This window comes from Penicillium pulvis, assembly GCF_028828015.1.
Source record: "Penicillium pulvis strain IBT 33274 chromosome Unknown scaffold_8_segment0_segment0, whole genome shotgun sequence".
Taxonomy (NCBI): domain Eukaryota; kingdom Fungi; phylum Ascomycota; class Eurotiomycetes; order Eurotiales; family Aspergillaceae; genus Penicillium; species Penicillium pulvis.
This window is the reverse complement of record NW_026643080.1, coordinates 992,689-1,013,473: the sequence shown is the minus strand read 5'-3', so window position 1 is coordinate 1,013,473 and position 20,785 is coordinate 992,689. Positions and strand designations below refer to the sequence as shown.

At 48.9% G+C, this 20,785-nt stretch overlaps 6 protein-coding genes across 6 annotated transcripts; 3 read left to right on the top strand and 3 right to left on the bottom strand.

Annotated features, from left to right (window-relative positions):
- Positions 1-557: 557 nt before the first annotated feature.
- On the top strand, positions 558-2,937 carry N7503_009783 (GMC family oxidoreductase; the record flags this gene model as incomplete). Its single annotated transcript, XM_057069329.1, has 3 exons — positions 558-931; positions 984-2,107; positions 2,159-2,937. The coding sequence occupies 3 exons, from the start codon at positions 558-560 to the stop codon at positions 2,935-2,937; spliced, it is 2,277 nt and encodes a 758-aa protein (XP_056915940.1).
- Positions 2,938-3,515: 578 nt separating this feature from the next.
- N7503_009782 (acetyl-CoA synthetase-like protein) lies at positions 3,516-6,815 on the bottom strand (the record flags this gene model as incomplete). The annotated part of the gene is made up of 3 exons (XM_057069328.1): positions 3,516-5,646; positions 5,702-5,777; positions 5,837-6,815. The coding sequence occupies 3 exons, from the start codon at positions 6,813-6,815 to the stop codon at positions 3,516-3,518; spliced, it is 3,186 nt and encodes a 1,061-aa protein (XP_056915939.1).
- A 1,796-nt stretch (positions 6,816-8,611) lies between these two features.
- Positions 8,612-10,095, top strand: N7503_009781 (tyrosine--tRNA ligase TYS1). Its single transcript, XM_057069327.1, has 5 exons — positions 8,612-8,777; positions 8,836-9,332; positions 9,383-9,449; positions 9,508-9,740; positions 9,795-10,095. Exons 1-5 carry the CDS (start codon positions 8,660-8,662, stop codon positions 10,011-10,013), a joined length of 1,134 nt encoding a protein of 377 aa, XP_056915938.1. The 5' UTR covers positions 8,612-8,659; the 3' UTR covers positions 10,014-10,095.
- Positions 10,096-11,154: 1,059 nt separating this feature from the next.
- Positions 11,155-12,921, top strand: N7503_009780 (hexose carrier protein; the record flags this gene model as incomplete). Its single annotated transcript, XM_057069326.1, has 4 exons — positions 11,155-11,251; positions 11,310-11,417; positions 11,467-12,007; positions 12,090-12,921. The coding sequence occupies 4 exons, from the start codon at positions 11,155-11,157 to the stop codon at positions 12,919-12,921; spliced, it is 1,578 nt and encodes a 525-aa protein (XP_056915937.1).
- A 1,662-nt stretch (positions 12,922-14,583) lies between these two features.
- Positions 14,584-17,961, bottom strand: N7503_009779 (EF hand domain protein; the record flags this gene model as incomplete). Its single annotated transcript, XM_057069325.1, has 1 exon — positions 14,584-17,961. One exon carries the CDS (start codon positions 17,959-17,961, stop codon positions 14,584-14,586), a length of 3,378 nt encoding a protein of 1,125 aa, XP_056915936.1.
- Positions 17,962-18,501: 540 nt separating this feature from the next.
- N7503_009778 (putative MFS multidrug transporter) lies at positions 18,502-20,386 on the bottom strand (the record flags this gene model as incomplete). Its single annotated transcript, XM_057069324.1, has 5 exons — positions 18,502-18,845; positions 18,897-19,570; positions 19,629-19,807; positions 19,863-20,120; positions 20,192-20,386. The coding sequence occupies 5 exons, from the start codon at positions 20,384-20,386 to the stop codon at positions 18,502-18,504; spliced, it is 1,650 nt and encodes a 549-aa protein (XP_056915935.1).
- Between the last annotated feature and the right edge of the window lie 399 nt (positions 20,387-20,785).

The following is a 20,785-nucleotide window of genomic DNA, read 5'->3' as shown; positions in this document are numbered from 1 at the left end:
GAACGCCAAACCTCACCACTTTAGAAACATGGCTTTCTTTGCCAGCAGTTTGCCGGCCATATCCGAAGCTCCACAAACACATACTGCAAACAAAGTATGTAGATCTGTGCAATCTTGATTCCGTAGATATGACTTACGCTTCACTTTTCGCGAAAGGTGCATCCCACTACAAAGCTCATCGCCCAATATTCATTGAATCAGTCTTTCTATTTGTTTATTTATGAAATTGATTATGGAATATATAATTCTCTAATAAAAAATATCTATATATTAGCTCCTTAAAATAAGGATGGCATCTCAAGGAGCAACTTTCCACTCCCGTAATCTATATTTTCACCGGTATAAAAAAACACAGATTCCATTCCAGGAATGGCCAAGTACGACTGGGCTGTTTCTATATATTCTACTTATTTCTTTTTCTCTGCCTGTTCTTTCCTTCACACCTCTTCTGGCATTGTGATCGAATTATCAGCACAACGGACAGTCGGACTTTTTCTGACCTCTTGTACCTTACAAGCACAGACGCATTGTGATTGTCCTTCTGGACAAATACCAACATGGCAGAACTGCAGGCATTGCCTTCCTACATGCCACTAGAAGCCCCAGTCCCTCCAGTGCCTTCAACTGAAATTTTGACTGATCTTCAGTGGGAGACCCTTCTGGCTTTGGCTGATACTGTCATACCATCTGTCCGTGTTGGTGCAGACGCCTCGCCTAACCAGAAAAACGTCACAGATGGGCAGTTTGAATCTGCAGTGTCGAAACTAGCGGCAAATATCCGGGTACCTAACGCTACAGATGTGGCCAGGTTCTACTTGCAAGAGAATGCCTCGTCTCTCCGAGGATTCAGAGATGGTCTTCAGTGCCTTTTTGCAAATGACGTTCATGAAGAGGGCCGGAAAGGGCTCTGCATGATATTGGATGTTCTTAAGTAGGTACTGCTTTCCCCCGAAGGAGAATCTTGAATGCTAATGATCCTCTAGTACCCGTGCGGGTGCTCTTCTCCTGACTGGTTCGATGATTCCAGTTCAGAACCAACCACTGAAAGTCCGCGAGCAAATTTTTACAGCGTGGGGATCATCTCGATTGCCCCCAATTCGTCTCATTCACAGGTCTTTGTTGGCCATGTTTAAAAAGACATGGATGGTTTCCAGCCCTACATTGCCGATCGCTGTGGGAATCCCTCGAGTTCCCATGCATGGGAAGCCCGCCGATGGCTTTGAGTACGAGTTTCTGCAGTTTTCTCCAAGCAATGACCCGGAGATCATTGAAACAGATGTGGTTATCATCGGCAGTGGCTGTGGTGGTGCTGTCACAGCTAAGAATCTTGCTGAAGCCGGTCACCGCGTTTTGGTCGTCGAAAAGTCATACCACTACCCATCAAAATACTTTCCCATGGAAACCAGTAAAGGCCTTGTGAATTTGTATGAGGGGGCGGGCTCAGCTCTCACTGATGATGCGTCGGTTGCACTCTTTGCTGGCTCAACTTGGGGCGGTGGCGGCACGATCAACTGGGCGTGTTCGTTGCAAACTCAAGCCTTTGTACGCAAGGAATGGGCTGATTCGGGCTTGCCCTTCTTCACCTCGGCCGAGTTCCAGAACTCTCTGGACCGCGTCTGTGACCGAATGGGTGTTGACTCGAAGCACATTAAGCACAATCGGCAAAATCAGGTCATCCTAGAGGGTGCTCGAAAGCTCGGGTATGCTACCGAGATCGTTCCGCAGAATACTGGTGATGAAGAACACTACTGTGGGTATTGTACAATGGGATGCGCCGCGGCGGGAAAGAAGGGGCCCACCGAAACCTGGCTGGCGGATGCGGCTAAGGCTGGTGCAATCTTCATGGAAGGTTTCAAGGCGGACAAGATCACCTTTACTGAAAAAGGTGGAATACTCAATAAAGAAAAGATTGTCACTGGTGTGGAAGGGACCTGGACTCCGAGGGACTCTTATCTCGTTCCGGAGCAGGGTAATGCTACGAAACGGAAGATTGTGATCAAGGCGAAGAAAGTGATTGTGTCATGTGGCACTCTCAATAGCCCTCTTTTGCTTCTTCGCAGTGGCTTGACAAATTGGAATATCGGTCGAAACCTTCATCTGCACCCAGGTAGGTATTTCCACCGACTTTTTGGATGAAATCTGCTAATCTCTTACATAGTGCTTTTTGGAGCTGCCATCTTTGATGAAGAGATTCGACCCTGGGAGGGCTCTGCACTGACCACCTTGGTCAAGGAATTCGAAAACCTCGATGGCCATGGTCACGGTGCCAAGGTCGAAGCAACCGTCACCCTACCGCCAATGTATCTACCAACTTTCCCCTGGCGTGATGGACTCGATTATAAAATGTTTTGTGCCAATCTTAGCCACATGACAAGCTTCATCTCCATCACCCGGGATCGAGATTCTGGACGAGTCTACCCAGACCCGGTTGATGGAAGGATTCGTGTACAGTACACGCCTTCGGCATTTGATCGACAGAGTGGCCTGGAAGCATTGATCGCCAGTGCGAAAATTGCATACGTCTCTGGTGCAAAGGAATACCACACTTCTTATGCAGATATGCCACCATTCTATCGATCCGAAGAGGCTTCAGGGCCCGACGGAATAGATGAGGGTATAAACAATGTGGAATTCCAGAAATGGATAGGTCAACTCCGTCAGAAGTCGCCGCTAAATGTGGAGAAAGCTTTCTTTTCCAGTGCGCACCAGATGGGTACATGCCGAATGGCTAACACTGCAGCCAAGGGTGTTGTGGACCCTGAATGCCAGGTTTGGGGCACGAAGGGGCTTTATGTGATCGATGCGTCGATTTTCCCCAGTGCTAGCGGCGTGAACCCAATGGTCACTAACATGGCTATTGCTGACTGGGCCAGTAAAAATCTGTCGAAGGACATGCAGAAAGAAGAGACGACTGATAACCCGTCAGCGCGGCTGTAAGGGGGTTACTTGGAGTATGTAAGGGAATGGCTACCATCTGCGAACTTCAGCAGATTATTTTGTTATCACATCTATAAGCCGGATTGATATCCCTGAATCATTCTACCTTTTTTCACCGATACAGTATTCCCATGCTGTGCTGAATTATGCATGAATTATAACATAGCATAATGGAATGTAGCGCGTTAAACGGGGGTTCGATTTGTGACCAAGGGGAAGGTTGCAATCCCACAAGTAAAAGACTGAAAAGGGTTGCCCCAATAGATGTTGCGTTGTGTGTCTCTGTTGCGCATATGCTGGCTTTTCGTAGTCACAATAGCAACCTTGGAATGTCTCTTATGTATATATATTTGAAGAGATAAGGGGCGGAATGACGCCTGGAGTTGACATTGAAATACAATGAGTGTGTCATGCATTGTCATAATTCTTAAACTTCTCTAAATCATTTATGTTTGGTCTATAACAATTTGCCATCGTCGCAGAACTCAATCCTTGGCCAGGGTGTTGTCTTAGCTAACTTTTCAGCAGTCGGTCATACTCATCTCAGGTACTTCGATTGAAGCTTCATGAACGCATGCTCAAAACTTCCATTGCTCACACCAATGCCTCATCAACTGGGGCGAAACAGCCTCCATCTGCCGCATCGTCGAGCTGTACTCCTCTGTTCGGGTCGTCGCAAACGAGTACGCCGATCCGGTGCCTGCAGCGGCCGCCCGGAACGTGTCCAGCAGCTTCACCGCAGGATTCTGCTCCACATCCCCAGCATGCACCTGGCTCTTCTCCAGAGCATCCACCCACTCCTTCAGTGGGACAATGCGCTGAATCCGCTCGCCGTAGAACCCGCGCAAAGTGGGCAACAGATTTGGCCAGTCGGTGACGTTTTTGTTCAACGCATGGAAGTACCCATTGAGCTCCTCAACAGACATGCGGGCGGTCACTCCAGATACCTCCAGCACCACATTAGCAACATCCTCCACGGGCACCCAGCCCAGGTGGCCCATCACGCCCAGGGATTCAGGTAGGAGCCCGAGGTAGACGGAGCTGCGAACCAAGCTGGGTACCCACTCCTGTGGATTCCATTGGCCTTGCGCACCACGTGGGCCACCGACCTGTCCCACACGGATAATGGTGCGCGACACGCCAGATGAAGCAGCAGCAGCGTCAAGGATCATGCTACTGGCGAGCTTGGACTGACCGTATCCTGTTCCAGCAAGAGACCAGTCTTCAAGTGCCGATTCCGGCACGACTCCGTTCGGCGTGGGCCAGTGGTCCACCGTGCCTACGCTGGAGATGAAGGTAATTGGCACATTCTTATGGGCGCGCACAACAAATTCGACTAGGTGGCGCACTCCGCGGAGGTGGGGCTCGAAGGATGCGATTGAAAGATTGAAGTTGACAGGCCAAGCGTTGTGAATCACGCGGTCTGCCTCCCGTGCAAGTCGGTCGTAGATATCAGCCGTCAGCCCGAGTGTCGGCTCGGCTAGGTCAACTTGCAGAAACTCGGCTCGCGTGAAATCCGTCGATAGGCCCCGGGATATGCTCGCCTCTGTCTGGCGGGCCTGGCCATCGGCAGCACGATTGAGGCAGAAGACGTGGCGCACATGAGGATTCGCGAGGGCTATGTCTAGTAGATAGGAGCCTATTGTGCCGGTGGTACCAGTGATGATAAGGACTTGACCTTCGTCAGCGGGGCCGGGCTTGTTAGGAATGGGGCTCGGGAGGTTTTGGGTGTATTTGTCCACAAGGGCGCGGCAGGCTGCAGTCTCATCAGTCACGGCTGCGGCAGAGGAGGACGACACAAGGGTGTAAGCGAACTCCGCCAGCTTTGCGATTGTGGGGTAGGTGTAAATGGTACGCGGCTCAAGGGCAGCTTCGCTGAACTGCACACCAGCTGCCGCTAGACTGATGCGAAGAATCCGCGCCAGCTGAATCACTTGGAGCGAATCGACACCCGCAGCAAACATATCATCATCCATGCCCAGCGTAGGCAACTGGAGCACGCTCTGTATCGCGGCGCACAGCCCACTGACAAAAGCCGGTTGGGATGAGAGATCAAGGTCGACTGTGGGGGCAGACACGTCACGGCTAACATCGAAGATCTTTTCAATATCGCTTTCGTAGACCTTGACCGTCATGGCACGTTGGATGGTACCCTTGCCTGCACGGGGGAAGGGACGCTCTGGGTCCGATAAGAAGACATATTCGCGGGATATCCGGCCATGAGCCACCGTATCAATATTTACTTTCTCAATGATGGGCCAGATGTCATCAATGAACCGCTGCTTATCTTGCTCAGTCTCGGGATGCTGGACCGGCTCGATGATCAAGGCAGCATGGAATTGCTTGGTGCCAACGACCTGCGCGCCGAGGACGCCCGGGTGACCCATGACGGCGCCTTCAATAGTCGTCGGGTTGAGCTTTTCTCCAGTTGAGAAGACAATGATATCATCGGCCCGGCCCACGTAGGTCCAGTGGTTAGCCAGAGTTGGGTGCGGCCGGTATAGGTCCTTTGTGCTGAATTCGTCTAACTCAGGGAAGACATAGAAGCAGGCCTGCAGCCCGGGGTGATTTTTATCCCGACGGACAATGACTTGCTCGTAAGTACCATCGCCGAAAGGTCGCCAATCAATACCTATCATCTCTGTCGGGACGATAAACCACGCCCAAAGGGAGGGATCGGGCTGTGAGTAGTAGGTCATATAGATGTATCTGTTTGTTGTCAGCCAGCATGTTCCGGCGCGAAAGTTATCTTGACACCGCTTACTCAGTTGAACCTATGGCATTGACCAAGTGAACTCCCTCACTGAGTAAGTGATTGGCCGGGACCGGAGCTACATTACCTGCAGCGAAAAGCAACATTCGTTAGCGCAGTTCATCACAACACCCGTGCATCACTAACCTCCGGCAAATCCTGCAACGTTGAGCTTCTTCAGCTCATCTATGGCGACCTGCGAGCGCGACATCTGCTCCAGGGTAGCTGGGGGCATGAGCGTCCACCCTGGATTTGAGTTCTGCAACCACTCGGTCACATTGTCGGCGGTGATCGGCATCGACGGATCGCGGAACGCAATCGGTGCATTATAGTAGAAGCCACACAAGGTTGAGGTCATGATGCCTGCAGTGTGGAATAGAGGGAAGATGAGGAGATAACGGCTATTCTCAAAGCTTGTCCACGTCGGTAGCCATGGCAAATTGCCTTCATACGGTGGGACTGCCCGGTGCAGGTCGTTTAAGGCAAGCTTGCCCTGCGTAATGACTACCGGCTTGGGAAGGCCGGTGCTGCCGCTGGTGTGCAACACCACATAGGGGTCCCATTCGGCCTCAGTGAAAGTCTTAAGATATGGGATTGGCACGACATCTTCGGCAACCCACTCATCCCATGGTGCGATGGCCACACTCTCCATGCCTGGTCGCCCGTCTACCCAGGGCTTAACCAAGGAGGCGTATTGAGAATCATGGTAGAGAAGGTTACAATCGGTCTTATCGAATAGGTTTAGCTGGGCCTGGACCGAGTTACGCGGCGAGATGAACAAAGCCTGGTAGCCGGCTTTAACTGCGCCGACCACAAAGATTGTGTACCGCGGATCCTCTAGACCGATGTATGCGACAGTGGGAAACGTTCCGGGTGGTGGCTTGCCGCCTTTCTTAATGAGCATGTGGGCTACATAGTTGACGGCATTAGCGACCTGAGCCCAGGTTATGATCTTCCAACCATCGCCGGGACGGCCGTTCGTCCGTGGGATTGAGAAACATTCGGCATCGGGAGTTGCGCTGGCCGTCGCGTCAATAACATGTGGTATAAGACGCTTCCCGCACTCTCCTCCGTGAAGAGGTGTGACCGCTGGATCCACAATCGTTCCGAAAACGTTCACGCTCATTCTGTATATGTCCTCACAGTGTTTCGTGTTCGAGGTGAACCGAAATAGATAAAGGTGGACTTCGAGAGGCTATTAAATCCATGACAGTGGATATCCACCGTTGGCACCTGTTCAGCTGTCAAACATTTCAGCTCCGCCAAGTCAATAGCGTTGTCCAGTCAAGGTTAGCACGGATCCACTGCTCTATGTGGTTTTCGAAAAGTGGCATGGATTACCGAGCATTGGGTAGAAATACTCCGTACAGTTTGTTAACTTCAGAATTACTAGCGTCAGTTCGTTTTAACTACTAGTTCGCCGCTATTCCTATTCCATATTAGCGTATCACTGTATGTGGATACTCTTGCTAAATATTACTCTCTTTCTGACATACACCAGTCTGACTCTCAGTTCGTGGCTTACAGTGTGGCGTGTACTTTTCCTTCCATTGGTTTTCCCGTTCATATTTTTCCTGGGCCCTTTCAGCTGAAAAATCCACCCCGGGAATTCTGCAGGGTATGTATTATTTGTAATTGTTTACCAACTTTGGCAAAAAAAGAAAAATTGTTGAGGTGATGCCTTTAGCTTCTGAAGATAATAGGCAGAATTCGCATTTTTCTTGGTGCTTATGTTTACAAATTATTTCGCTGTGACGGGGTATCCCGATAGGCCGGGGGCAAGATACCCTTCAGCACCGCCTTTATCAGTAATTCTTATTGAGCTGCTAGCTGAGCCAGCTCTTGCAGCAGCTTCCGGTCTAGGCTCTGATCACACACTATGATTTAGGTACAGTATTGTACAGAGATTCTTGGATGCTGTAAATGCCACCCATATACAAAGACCACTGCTTTGCCCGGACAATATGGTCACTTGACAAATACGGGTAGCTCAGACCGTAAATTTGAGTTGGACTATAAAATACGTCTCTATAATGGTGAGGACTGAGCAAAATTGTTTGAGGAAATCCGAATCAGCTTACTTAAATGCACCTATAGACTCAGCACGTATATCATCCCGCGTATAAGAAGGCAGAATACAGGATCTCTCTTGGCTTTACTTCTCTCCGGGGACTTGATCCCAAACAAGATGGCTTACATGTCATTGACCTCTTGTTTACTTTGGGAAACTGAGGAGTGTGGGGAAAACGTCACAGTCGAGGTTCCTCTGAACCTTGAAAGTATTCAACTCCGAATACCCTTGGCAGGATTATCTTTAGCGTGACATGAATTTGGCTGCGGTAAGTCGAATAATATGCATATCGTCGTCATTGCTTGTCAGAAACAACGGGTAGCGCACGTGTAGCCTACCTGGGTGTGTACTCTATGATATTATTCTGAAATGCAGACAATGCATCTTCCCTAATACCCTTATTATACTCTTAGACCACATATACATTGTGTTCAAATGATAATTCCTCATAGATAGATTCTGATTCCCAGACTATAGATTAACTTCGGAAACTTCGATGAATCGCGGAAATTCGGAAACCTCCGAGTATCAGCACGATTTGAATGTTGTTACCAATTTAGCTATTTCTAGATACATACTCCTGAAAAAATCATTCCACCAAGACTGAGTCATCTGTGACTCAAGAATCCTTGTCCAAATCATATCTAGACGACCCTTATATGACGCCAGTATTGACACCCCTGCTTATACCGCCTGGCTTTCCTACATTTTGATTGGTCTGTGGTTGAATCGCCGGCAGAATCGCGTGGTTCTGCCGCTTTTGACCGTACGCCTCCACCTTCTGACTCAAATTTACATTCGGATCAAATATTAATCCGTCGGTCCCACTTGAGAAAACCATCCCACCATCCCACCAGCTTTCCCTCTCCCTGCCCTCACAAGTTTCATACTCCGTCGCAATGGAATTGACAGCGAAAGAACGATTCGACCTCATCCGCGAAAACCTCGCGGAGGTTTTGAACCCCGAGATCATTGAGGGTATCCTCGCAGAGGGCCGCAACCCGCGTATCTACTGGGGTGAGTCAGTGTAGATATATAGGCATTTATACCCTGACTAACCTTTGTTTGACATTAGGAACGGCCACTACCGGAAGACCACACGTCGGATACTTCCTCGCTGCTTTGAAGATTGCCCAATTGCTCCGCGCCCAATGCGACGTCGTCGTCCTGCTCGCTGATATCCATGGCTTCCTTGATAACCTGAAGGCGCCGCTTGAGCTTGTCGAGAACCGTGCCCAGTACTACCAGAAGATTATCACGGCAATCCTCCAATCTGTCGGCGTCCCCACTGAAAAGCTGGAGTTCGTTCTTGGCAGCTCCTACCAAAAGAGCCCCGAATACGTTATGGACGTGTACCGCCTGTCCAGCTTGATTTCCGAGTCCGATGCTAAGAAGGCTGGCGCGGAGGTCGTCAAGCAAACCGACAATGCTCCTCTGAGTGGCCTTCTGTACCCGGTGCTTCAGGTCCTCGACGAAGAGCATCTGAAGGTTGATTGCCAGTTCGGAGGTATGGACCAGAGGAAACTCTTTGTCGCTGCTACAGAATGGCTACCTAAGCTCGGTTACCGGAAGGTATGTCTCCTACGTACTTCAAGAGGCCCATATCTAACAGATTAATCTAGCGCGCGCATCTTATTAACCCTATGATCAGCGGATTGAAGGGTGCTAAGATGAGTTCTAGCATTGAAGGTAAGTCTTGTTCTATGATATTTGCTAAAATTTTGCTATAAGTACTAATATCCAACAGATAGCAAAATTGATCTTCTAGACTCTGCTGATAGCATCTCGAAGAAGATCCGCAAAGCGGAAGCAGCCCCTCGGGTCGCTGAAGACAACGGAGTTATTGCACTTGTCGAATCCGTTCTCCTACCCGCCGCTAAACTGAAGGGCAAGGAGGAGTTCATCGTCGAGCGAAGAGAACAGGAGCCATTAATCTACACTGATATCAAGCAACTTAAAGAGGACTATGTGAATGATATCGTATGTTCCTTATCTCCATATCATCATATGTCGTGATAACTAACCCCTCTATAGTTAACACCACAGCTTCTTAAGCCTGCTGTGGCAGCCGGTCTTGTCAGCCTTATGGCACCCATACAGGCGGCCTACGAAGCCTCCCCAGAATGGCAGGAGATTACCTTGAGAGCCTACCCGCCCCCAGTTGTGCAAAAGAAAGTAAAGAAGGTCAAGGACAAGGGCAGTCGCTTCCCAGGTGCCCCAACCCAAGACCAGCCTAAGGCTTCTGAAGAGTAGTCGTTCGAATAGGCTGTACCTATTACTTATCAAAGCAAATACAATTCATCCACAATATGAGCGAATTGACATATTCCAATGGCTTTATGGTGTTTCCTGTCTATCAAGAAATAAACCCAAGCGTAATTATTTGCTGGTTCGGGACGCAATACATGCAAAGCAAAGTGGAGGATGCGCACAAACCCCTCGAGTGGAACAATCCATTTAGTTCCGGGTAAATATGCCGCAGAGTCGAGCAGGCGCGAGCCTCGGCGGACCCTCGGCGCCAAGGGTGGCCAAGGACCTCCAACTTTCGGGGCCACCACTCCCCCCGAGAAGGATTCAACCAGCATGTGCGGTGCCACCCAAGCCAAGCCACACTGTGCTGATTAGTCCTCGCTGAACCTTCCATTTTCATCAATCTCATTTGACTTATAGGGTCCAAGTCTCATCGCTTCCACTGAAAGCAACCTCTTGGCTTGGATGCTCATGATGATCGGCATGACATCTTGCTACGAGGCTATGTTCCTGGTGATGCAACATTGATCTACCTCAATTTCCGTCTTTGATATTCCACCCTCGACAGGCAAGGCCTAACAGGCATCTAGCACATCAAACTACTTCCTGTGTAATTTCACGCAACTCCCGTATACAAAAGTCACAAAACAATCAATTCCTTTAGCTTGAGAGCAAGCCTTCTTCCCATTTAATGGCGCTACGATCCCGCCACGGCGCCATGCAATTTTTCCCGAGCCCACGTCTTGGCTGGATGGCCAAGACACGCTGCTATATTGGCGGTTGCTATTTGATCCAATCAGCCTGTCGCCTTTGAGGCACAGTAGCAGCCCATGACGCAAGCTAAGATATTGCACCCCTTAGACGCGGTTTGTATGCAGGTGTTAATACGTTTCTGAACCCAAGGTCAACTTTTCATAGTGCAATGTCCTAATGAGCCCCATTCTCAAACCAAACCCCCACATGTGTCTGGGGTCTTGTGGACATAAATACGGGGTATTCCGTGGCGGTTTGAGTATTTGATTTTTTTTTTCTTTGTCCATCTTGCTCCAAATATATGCTATATGAAGCCGTTCTTTGGCGCGCAGGGTTATCACATCATTTTAACACAAGATCTGGATGAAATTGGACCAAATATTGGCCTGACATGTCTTCCCCTAAGTTCGCCGGCTTGTCTGGTAAATGGCTCATGAGAGCCGTGACTACTTGTGCCACAATGGGTTTTCTGTTGTTTGGCTATGACCGTATGTTTACCAAATTCAATTCGCCCCGAAGAGTACTCACATGATCTATTGTATACAGAGGGTGTCATGAGTAGTATCATCGATGCCGACCCCTTCAATGATATTTTTACCGCCACCAAGGACAATTCAACCATGCAGGGTGTGGTTACTGCCATCTACGAGCTAGGTACATTTCAAAGTCACAAAATCTAGCAATATAACTAAATGTCTTGCAGGATGCCTGGGAGGTGCAGTTTTTAGCTTGGTTTTTGGCGACTGGCTTGGACGGCGCAAATCAATCATGCTCGGCGCAACCATTATGGTGATTGGCGTAATCATTCAGGTCACTGCGGTTAAAGGCCATGTCCCCTTGGCCCAATTCTGTGTGGGCAGAGTTGTGACAGGTGTTGGGAATGGAATGAATACTTCGACTATTCCGACCTATCAAGCCGAGTGCTCGAGATCCTCCAACCGTGGTCTTCTGATCTGTATCGAAGGAAGTACAGTCGCTATCGGTACACTTATATCTTATTGGATTGACTTTGGGGCTTCCTACGGTTCTCCAGATCTTACTTGGCGTTTTCCAATCGCTTTCCAGATTGTTTTCGGTCTGCTTATTATCGTCGGAATGTTCTTTCTTCCGGAATCACCCCGTTGGCTCTTTATTCAGGAAAGATATGAGGAGGGCGAGACTATTATCGCCGCCCTTGCTGCTCAAGAGATATCCCACCCTGATGTCCAGCTTCAAAAGACTATCATCTTGGATTCAATCAGAGCGTATGTTCTACCTTACACTTGCCCCAGAATCAGTTTTTCCCAAAATTTCGCTTCATTGAATCCATGATACTAATTTATATAGTTCGGGTCAAGCAGCAAAGTCCACGCCCATGTCTGCCGTCTTTACGGGCGGAAAAACGCAACATTTCCGACGTATGCTTCTCGGGTCTTCTTCTCAATTTTTCCAACAAATTGGTGGATGCAATGCTGTCATCTACTACCTTCCAGTCCTTTTCAAGAAATCTCTCAACCAAACGGATTTCATGTCAATGATTCTAGGTGGCGTTAACATGATCGTTTACTCGATCTTCGCCTGTATGTCTTGGTTCTTGATTGAAAGGGTCGGCCGGCGTAAGCTGTTCCTCAGCGGCACTGTTGGACAGTGCCTGTCAATGGTCTTGACATTCGCCTGCTTGATCCCCGGTACACCCGGACCAGCAAAGGGCGCAGCTCTCGGTCTTTTCATCTACATCGCCTCCTTTGGGGCAACCTGGCTGCCTCTTCCCTGGCTTTATCCCGCAGAGATCTCGCCAATTAAGACCCGTGCGAAAGCAAATGCCCTATCAACTTGCACCAACTGGACCTTCAATTTTCTTATTGTGATGGTCACACCAATTATGGTACGAAATATTGGCTGGGGTACGTACTTGTTTTTCGCGTGCGTAAACGCTTGCTTCTTCCCCGTCATCTACTTTTTCTATCCTGAGACTGCCGGCCGATCGCTGGAAGAGATCGATGTGATCTTTGCGAAGGGATATTCAGAGAATATCAGCTATGTACGTGCTGCAAAGGAACTGCCATTTCTCACCAATGAGGATATTGAGCGGGCTGCTATGCAATACGGATTCGTTCCTGCGGACGCTGGTGTGACGCCAACGGCTTCTTCTAGCAATGAAGATGTGGAAAAGAGTTGATAAGTCGAGTGGCATGTTGCGAGAGTGTGTTAGGTAAGGGCATCTGTTCATATTTCTATAGTCAGGCTATTAAATTTGTTCTCCAAGGGTTTGAAGTCATCCAAGGCTACGTGACATAACGTTATGGCTAGATATTGAGACGTGTCAATAGGGTTCTTCCTCTTTTCTGAACAACACCGTCGGCTCCTAGATAGAACAATCATCAATCTTAGACATACACGATAATTGAATTGTTTTGAATGGATTTAGTGCCGTCTCTGGTTCGAGTGGCAATTTGAAGGTTGTCCGGTCCAAGACTCTAAGATCATCCTATTTTAGTTCGAGCTACACTCGGGCTGAGAAGATCACCTGAGCAATGCCATAAATAGATCGTATTTCAGCCAGCCACATTATGCAAGCAGTAAGCAGTACGTAAATAACTAATTTACTGCCACGCAGATGCGTATGAAGTAAAAATGGCTCACGGAAAAAAAAAAAGCAAAAAGAAATGACCAGACTGGGGCTCGATCCCAGGACCTTATCGGTGTTAACGATACGTGATAACCAACTACACCATCCGGCCAATTGATATTGGGGATTGCATAATCTTTTACAAGTACGAAAAACAAAGCAGTGAGAATTTGCTAGCAAAAACAAAAACCCGCTAAACCTCTTTGCGTAATTCACAAGGGTACCAACGATACCGAATAACCAACTACACTAATTAATATATGGTGCTTCAGGTATGCTCTGCAGAACAAAGATACCGCGGCCGCTGAGCCTCAATTTTGTGTGTCATCGGCCTCCTGAGGCTGCTCACATCCAAGGAAATATAAGAGAGTGCGTCCTATCTCGGATATATATTGATCGTTTCACAATCAGGTGATTACGTATACATATATGTGCTAACTAATGTCTGTTTAAGGGTATTTGGCAGTAGATAGACTCCCGACTAGATACTTGATGTAGGTAATAGCATCCGTGGACCTTCCAAGTAACCGCTGTAAAATGAGATGGGCACAGCCCTGGATCCACAAATATATATGTCCACGGGTATTCATGCACATTAGGTACGGAAAACCAATCTTTCGCACGTAGACTCCATTTGTCGCCTATGAAGCGATCTGTTCACGTAGACCCCGGAAATGTGTAGCGTTCTTCATAGGTAGGGTTGGCATTGTGAGACGGCATGCCCAGGTGAGCGATAGATTGATACCCCGGAAATACCCCTTCTTGGAGACACCCTGGGCAAAACCATAAGACCTAGTCCAACTTTGGAAGAAGTTGAAATTCCGGATAGCGCGATTCGGGGTTCTCGGTTGTTGCTGTTAATCACGCCGGAAGTTTTCCTTGTTTCCTTGACAAAATTGATCTTGGAAAGTCAATGGCCTGATTGCCAACATGCAGCCATATATTTCGCTAAGAATATTTCAAAAGAGATAGGAGATTATGCACTCAGTTCGAACAATGGATGACAAACAAGGATAGACAGATCAACTTTTAGCGCCCATCGTTCATGTCTCAATTATGGTCAAAGAACTTCCAACTTTGGGATCCCCAATTGGAAATGCCTGAAAGGGTGAATCTCGAGATTCCGAAATCTCCAACCAGATTGATACCGAAGAAAAATACAGTTCAAGTTCTAATAATATACACGGATCAAAAGGTGCAAATGAGCAGTACTCAGAAGCTAGCCATCTCAATCCAACTAGCCACAAATGCTAACCGGCGACCCTTGTCAGCTGCCATTCGACGGGCAAACTCGTCAAAATTGAGTCTCCCGCCGTTTCCACCGCGTTCCTTGGCTTCGCGCTCAACCTGATTCAGGTAAGCCCAACGGGCAAGTGTTCGCGAAGAAGGTCGGCGAGGGGTGCTAGTAATTCGGGGTGGGGTGGGTGATCTTTTTGGAGGGGGCAGAGGTTGCATGGGAGAAGGAGGGAGAGGGAGCTTGGGAGCTGTTTCTTCAGCTTCCGGAGAGGACAAATGGGGTGATGATGGGGCAGGCAGAGAGGTGGTGCCGTTGGGCTCAAGGCGGAGTTGTTCTGGGAGATCAGAGTTTGAGGTGTGAGAGGATGTTTCGGTGCCTAGCCCATCGGTGATGACTTGTGGCTCATCGCGGAAGGAGAGACGAGGCCGTAGTGTCTCCGCTTCTGGACGGAACTGTGGGAAGGTTGGATCGTAGTCAAGGTTTTCATCGATAATCGACCCTGATTCCTCATCGGAAGATCCACTGTAAGAGGCAGCATCGGAAATCTGGAGCTGGCCATCCGGATGGGAGGAGCTGGTGACTGAAGCAGTGTCGGAGTCATCATCGTAAGACAGATCATGACCGTGTTCATATTCACTTTCCGGGTCGGCAAGGTGTGTAGGTTCAATATCATCATCCGACGCCACAGCGCCAGTAGACGTGGGTGCGAATACTGGTGCTATAGTGGGGCTTTGCACGACGTAGCCGGCGCGTTGCAATAGTTCATCGAGAGATCTTTCATTCGTAATATCCTGAAGATCCTTCTCATCTATTGCCTGTTCAGGTTCCTTTAGAGGTGCTGGAGGCGGGGGAGACATTCGCACGAGCTCGATCTCATGGGCCCATTTCTTGCGATCCGCACGTGTTCGATAAACCTCCATGAGCAGATCTTCTTTTTGTTTGAATAGGAGATCAAGGAGCTCATTGAAGCCCTGCTGCGTGACTTGATACAAAATCTCCTTACCGGCATCTCTTTCAACCTCTGGAATCTCGAAGCCACCCCATCGCTCACCAACAGGAATACTCCGAGAGGATGTTGACGGGTTGGATCGAACCTCATAGTCATCAGCAATATCATCCTGGAAGCGAACTTTGGAAGAAGAACGTGAGCGAGGTGATGGTGGGTGTGAGTCGATTGGCGATTCATCTCTCGAGTCGTCGTCGCTCAAATCGTCGAAAGTCGGGTCTCGTTGATAGCCTTCGGGGATGGTGGCGCCGTCTTCCTCGTCGGTATAGAAAGCGCGACGTCGCCAGCGTTCGTCAATACCATTTCGGCGGGTTTCGTCAATTCTTCTTTGATCTTCTTCACGCATTCTGTTGTATACTGCTGTCACGATACGGGCCCTATCGATCGGATCGATGATTTCTTGAAGGGGTACATACGTTCCGAGGGCCTCAATAATATCCTCCTCACGAATATGCTCCGGTGGTGGCCAACCGCCACTGGCAACCGATGACCCTGATTCATCTGAGTCACTACCATCTTCATCTTCATCGTTGTCCCCACCACCCATTTGAGCGTGCTCCACGACGGACCGACGATGGATCGACACAGTACCTGGAAGCTGCAGAGTAGATGGAAAGATTGGTCTCGTTCGACCAAATTGTTCTCGAGCAGCAGCGTCTCCTATCACCGAATGCCGATCCCCAGTGTCATGACCGTCTTGTCGTAAGATTCCACCATTATCGAATATTTCCATGTCACCCTCGGTATTAACACGCTTTCCTTCACCAGTTCGAGAAATCTCACCAGAAGGAATATTACCAGGAAACGCTGAGCTAATGGGCTGGCTACCAAGAACAACGTCGCGAGCTCCACCTTCAAGGAAATCATCTTCCATGCCGGCGACCATATCGCGAGTAAGTTCTCGACTAAGTGTATAGTACGCTCGGAACACTCGAAGAAAATCCTTTCGCTCGACATAGCCATCACCGTCAATATCATACCCACGGAAAACACGTCGCAACCGCTCATCGTTGCTCTTATTGTTGAGACTAGCCAAACCCTTTAGGAATTCTTCAAATCCAATGAGGTTGTCGCCGTTGGTGTCATAGAATGCAAACATGCGATCATAAATAAGACTCGGTGGAGGTGGTCGAATAGATGTGTTGGGCACAAAGCACCGATCAAAAGTCTTTCGATCAATGGCCATATACAGCTTGTTAGGATCATCTGCCCATTCATAATTTGCGAGACAGCGGAATTGGTCCCATAGCGCATCAAGCTCAGTATTTTCAAAGTTGGTCTCTCGGACTAAGCGTTTCGCAAGCGGTCGCGGAAGACTCCGTGGGAGCATTGCAGGTTTTCCAGGATACCAAACAGGCTGCGATTGACGCGGATTACCCAAGAACGGAGCTGGGATTCGAACCTTGTAGAACAGATGCGTTTTGATGTGCACTTGCATTGCCTCACATGTCTCACACAGATCGTAATCAATGCAGTTGGCACACCGATAGCGGATGCCCTGAATAGGCATGGCTCCGCAGCTATTGCAAGTGACACCACGATGAATGTACCCATCTCTGCGCGCCTGGTCTTCAGCAATGTGGTAAAGCAAATTAAGCAGGTTTTGGCCTTCCCGAGTAGGCGATCCATCGTTGTTCCCGTCGCGCCAAGAGAAAACACTCTGGTCGTCTACGCCTGCCTCTCCACCATCAGGGTTTGGAGGAGCCACATCGGGGAAAGTCGACGTCGAAAGGGTGACACGTTCGCCATTTTGTCTTCGCCGACGTAACTCGTCACCGTAATTGTTATCAGCGTTAAACCGGATGAGCGCCCGCTCGATTCCCGCACTGGAGATTCCCCGTCGCTGGAGCTGCTCGGTCAGGTATGTCCGCTCGGCTGTTTCTTCAGGAAGAGTATGTGAGGCAGGAAAGTCAAGCGCAAGGAAGGATTCCAGAAAAGTGTCCTCCATCATCTCGCGCATACGCTCCGCATGAGCTGGCGGGACGCCGACTTCCTCCATAAGCTGGTCACGGGTCGCCAGCAATGATGGGAGCAGGCCACTTTCCACTCGTCGTCCATCTTCTGTCTCGATCCGAAATGTCCCGTAAACTCCATTTTGACGCTCCAGTTGCTCCAGGTGGGTGATTGCTCGATAAGAGGGGGTTTCTGTGATCGCTAGCTCCTCGGTTTCGGTTCGTCTTGTGCGGCGCACGGCGCCTCGGCGGCGGAGGGGGGTTTGTGAGGTACTTGACGAGACTACATTGTTGTGAATGTAGAGAAGGGCGTAGGCTGCTGCAACACCGGTGAAGAGGTATAAGAAGGGTCGATACCGTGTCAGTGACACTGGCCCGGAGCGCGACTCGGACATGGCGGAGCTTGAGCAGGTGAAAGCTGCAGGGAGGGTGTCACGGGGGAAGGACAATCATCATTTGATGCCGATTGGGATTTATTCTGAAGAATTCTGGAAGACCCAATGCCTCACACCCTTAGCATCGAGGTCGAGGTCGAGGTGTCATGAAATTCGAACTTGGTGGAAGATGAAACGTCACGGGGGCGGAGCCCCAGAAATTAGGTGTCACATCAGTTGACTAAATAATTATGCACTTACCAAACAAACCTCAGTGACTGTTACAGTGGCTGTTACAGTGGCTGTTACGAGTGGGATTACCTTCTCCATAGAAGAATGCCACTTTTTTCTTGTTTGTAAATCAAATGTTTGAGATATCTCTGGTGCATATAGCTGAAATCAATAATAAACAATTTCCACGGTTAACTAACCCTGGTGTCGGAGAGGCAACAATTTTAGATACGAGTCTAATGCAAAAGTTCAATCACTCAACTATGCAGCGCTAGAAACAAAGGTAAACATAGAGTATGGGCAATAATAGCTCAGACAAAATGACTTGGTTCACCGTTTGAGTTTGGCCTCACGCATAAAGCAGGCGCTGAAAAGGGCGAAGAAAACCACCACGACCAGAAAGCCAAAACCCTTGTTAGTCGCCCAGGCGTAGCAGTTGCGGACAATCTTGGCAACCTCCGGATCCAATTTTTTGATATAATTGAGACTCTCTCGAACATGATTGACGATTTCATCAATATTTTTGCTGTCATGTAGATCGGAATGAAGTCGCTCTCGCAGAAGCTGTTGCACCAGACTTGACGACAGTGAAATCCCAATTACGGAACCCAAAGATCGGAAGAGGTATGAGCATGCGGTGACCACTGCCTGGTCCTCCATTGTTGAGTTCGATACTGTCAAATGGTCAGTGGCGGGAGACTTTGCATGACATAGATAAAACTCACTTAAGCCGATCAAAGTCGATGTGACACCGATTCCATTACCAAATGCCGACATGACCATCCCTAGGATCATGCCGATAGTGCTTGTCATGGCGCCACCTGAAGTAAGGTAGATCAAGAAGCAGCCTAAGGTCAAAGATGAGTATGCTGCAAGCGTGAGCCAGTAATATTTCCCAGTCCACTTCATGATGAGACCGGCGAGAATTGATCCGGTCGCACCAGATAGAATGCTGGGCAATAAGCGCAATCCAGCAATTGAGGCTGATACGCCGTCAACGGCTTGGAAATAGAGTGGTATATAGAAAAGGGCGGCGAACCAGCCCCCAAAGCTGAAAAAGTTGCAGCAATATAATGAGAAAAAGGTGCGGTTGAAGATGATGCGACCCGGCGCAAAAGGTTCAGCTGCGACGTATAGTTCCACAATGACAAAGAGAACGAAGAAGAACGCGGACAGGCTCAGTGAAATGATGGTCAGCGGCATTGTCCATGAAACGTTGCTGCCTCGATCCAGACCAACCAGGAGACCTAGAACAGCACCGACGAGGACAACCGCGCCAAGGAAGTCAACGCGCTTTAGCTTCGCCTTCCAGTGTGTGTTTTCGCGGGCTGGGAGCTTGAGCATGAAAGATACAGCAATGATAGCCAGTATGCAAATGGGAAATTGCAAGAGGAAAGCCCTGTTCTATATGATTAGACAATCGAAATTGATCTTAGAAAATAAATGGACAAACATACCAACGCCAGCCGATGTAATCAACTAGGATCCCGCCCAGAGGCGCGCCCGCGCTCGATCCAGTGGCATAGACGAGATTGATAATACCTTGCCAAAGACCTCGATCGCGGAGGGGAATAATATCACTCATTAAGATACTGACAACAGTGGTCATACCCCCACCTCCAATGCCTTGGAACACCTAAATTTCACGTTAGTCATATACTTCAAGGGGCTTGCACTTGAAATTGACATACGCGTGCCGCAATCAATTCATTGATATTACGTGCAAGTCCACAGCCTAGATTACCAATTCCAAAGACGGCATATCCAAAAAGCAGACAGGCCTTCCGGCCAAAGATATCGCTTAATTTTCCGTATAACGGTTGAAACGAGGTTAAGGTCAGGAAGTATGAAGTGGCAATCCAGCTGGTTAGATTCAAAGCTTTCAAATCGCTACCAATCTGTCCATAACTGGCCATAATGATGGTCTGATCCGCAGCTGACATGAAGATCTACATGTTCATTAGCCGAGGCCTGCGTAAGCTGGTGCGGAGAGTAAAGACAAGGATCAAGATGGTCTTACACCTAATGAAATGGCCGGAATAATCCATTTGAGTTGCGCTTGCGCATCGGGAAATGGCTCCTTAGCCTGATCTTCGTCATCATCCCTTGGTTCTGCCCACTCTTCCCGGGGGATGTCTATTGCTCCGGTAGTGACAGTACCGTTGCCGGGCACCAGCAACGGAGAGGTCTCGGAGGGGATCCGCTCAGGCGACATGGTGACAAAACTATGTTTCCACAAGTCAATGCCACAGACACCTCAGTTCTATAAGCGAACTGTGTCTCTTTTGAGTCACAAGCTCAAGTGAGTCAAGAGGAAGAAGAAGCAGTTTATTCATAAGCCCTCAAACACTCACGTGGTGATAAGCGGCCTTCCCCCGCTCGGAAAAACGCGAATAACAGTTGATTGAGGCAGTTAGCGAATGCGATTCGTCGCATTTCCCCCCGCTTGCGTGCTTAGACCCCGTCGGCAAATTTGGGCCGTGATAAGGGACTGATAAAAGACCATTAGCTCGCATATTTGATAGTCCACCCAGTGCGATAGCCGACTTCCAAAATTTTGTTTTCCCTACCATTTGTTGAATTAGTAAAGCGAGACAACAGTAGGGTCGGCATC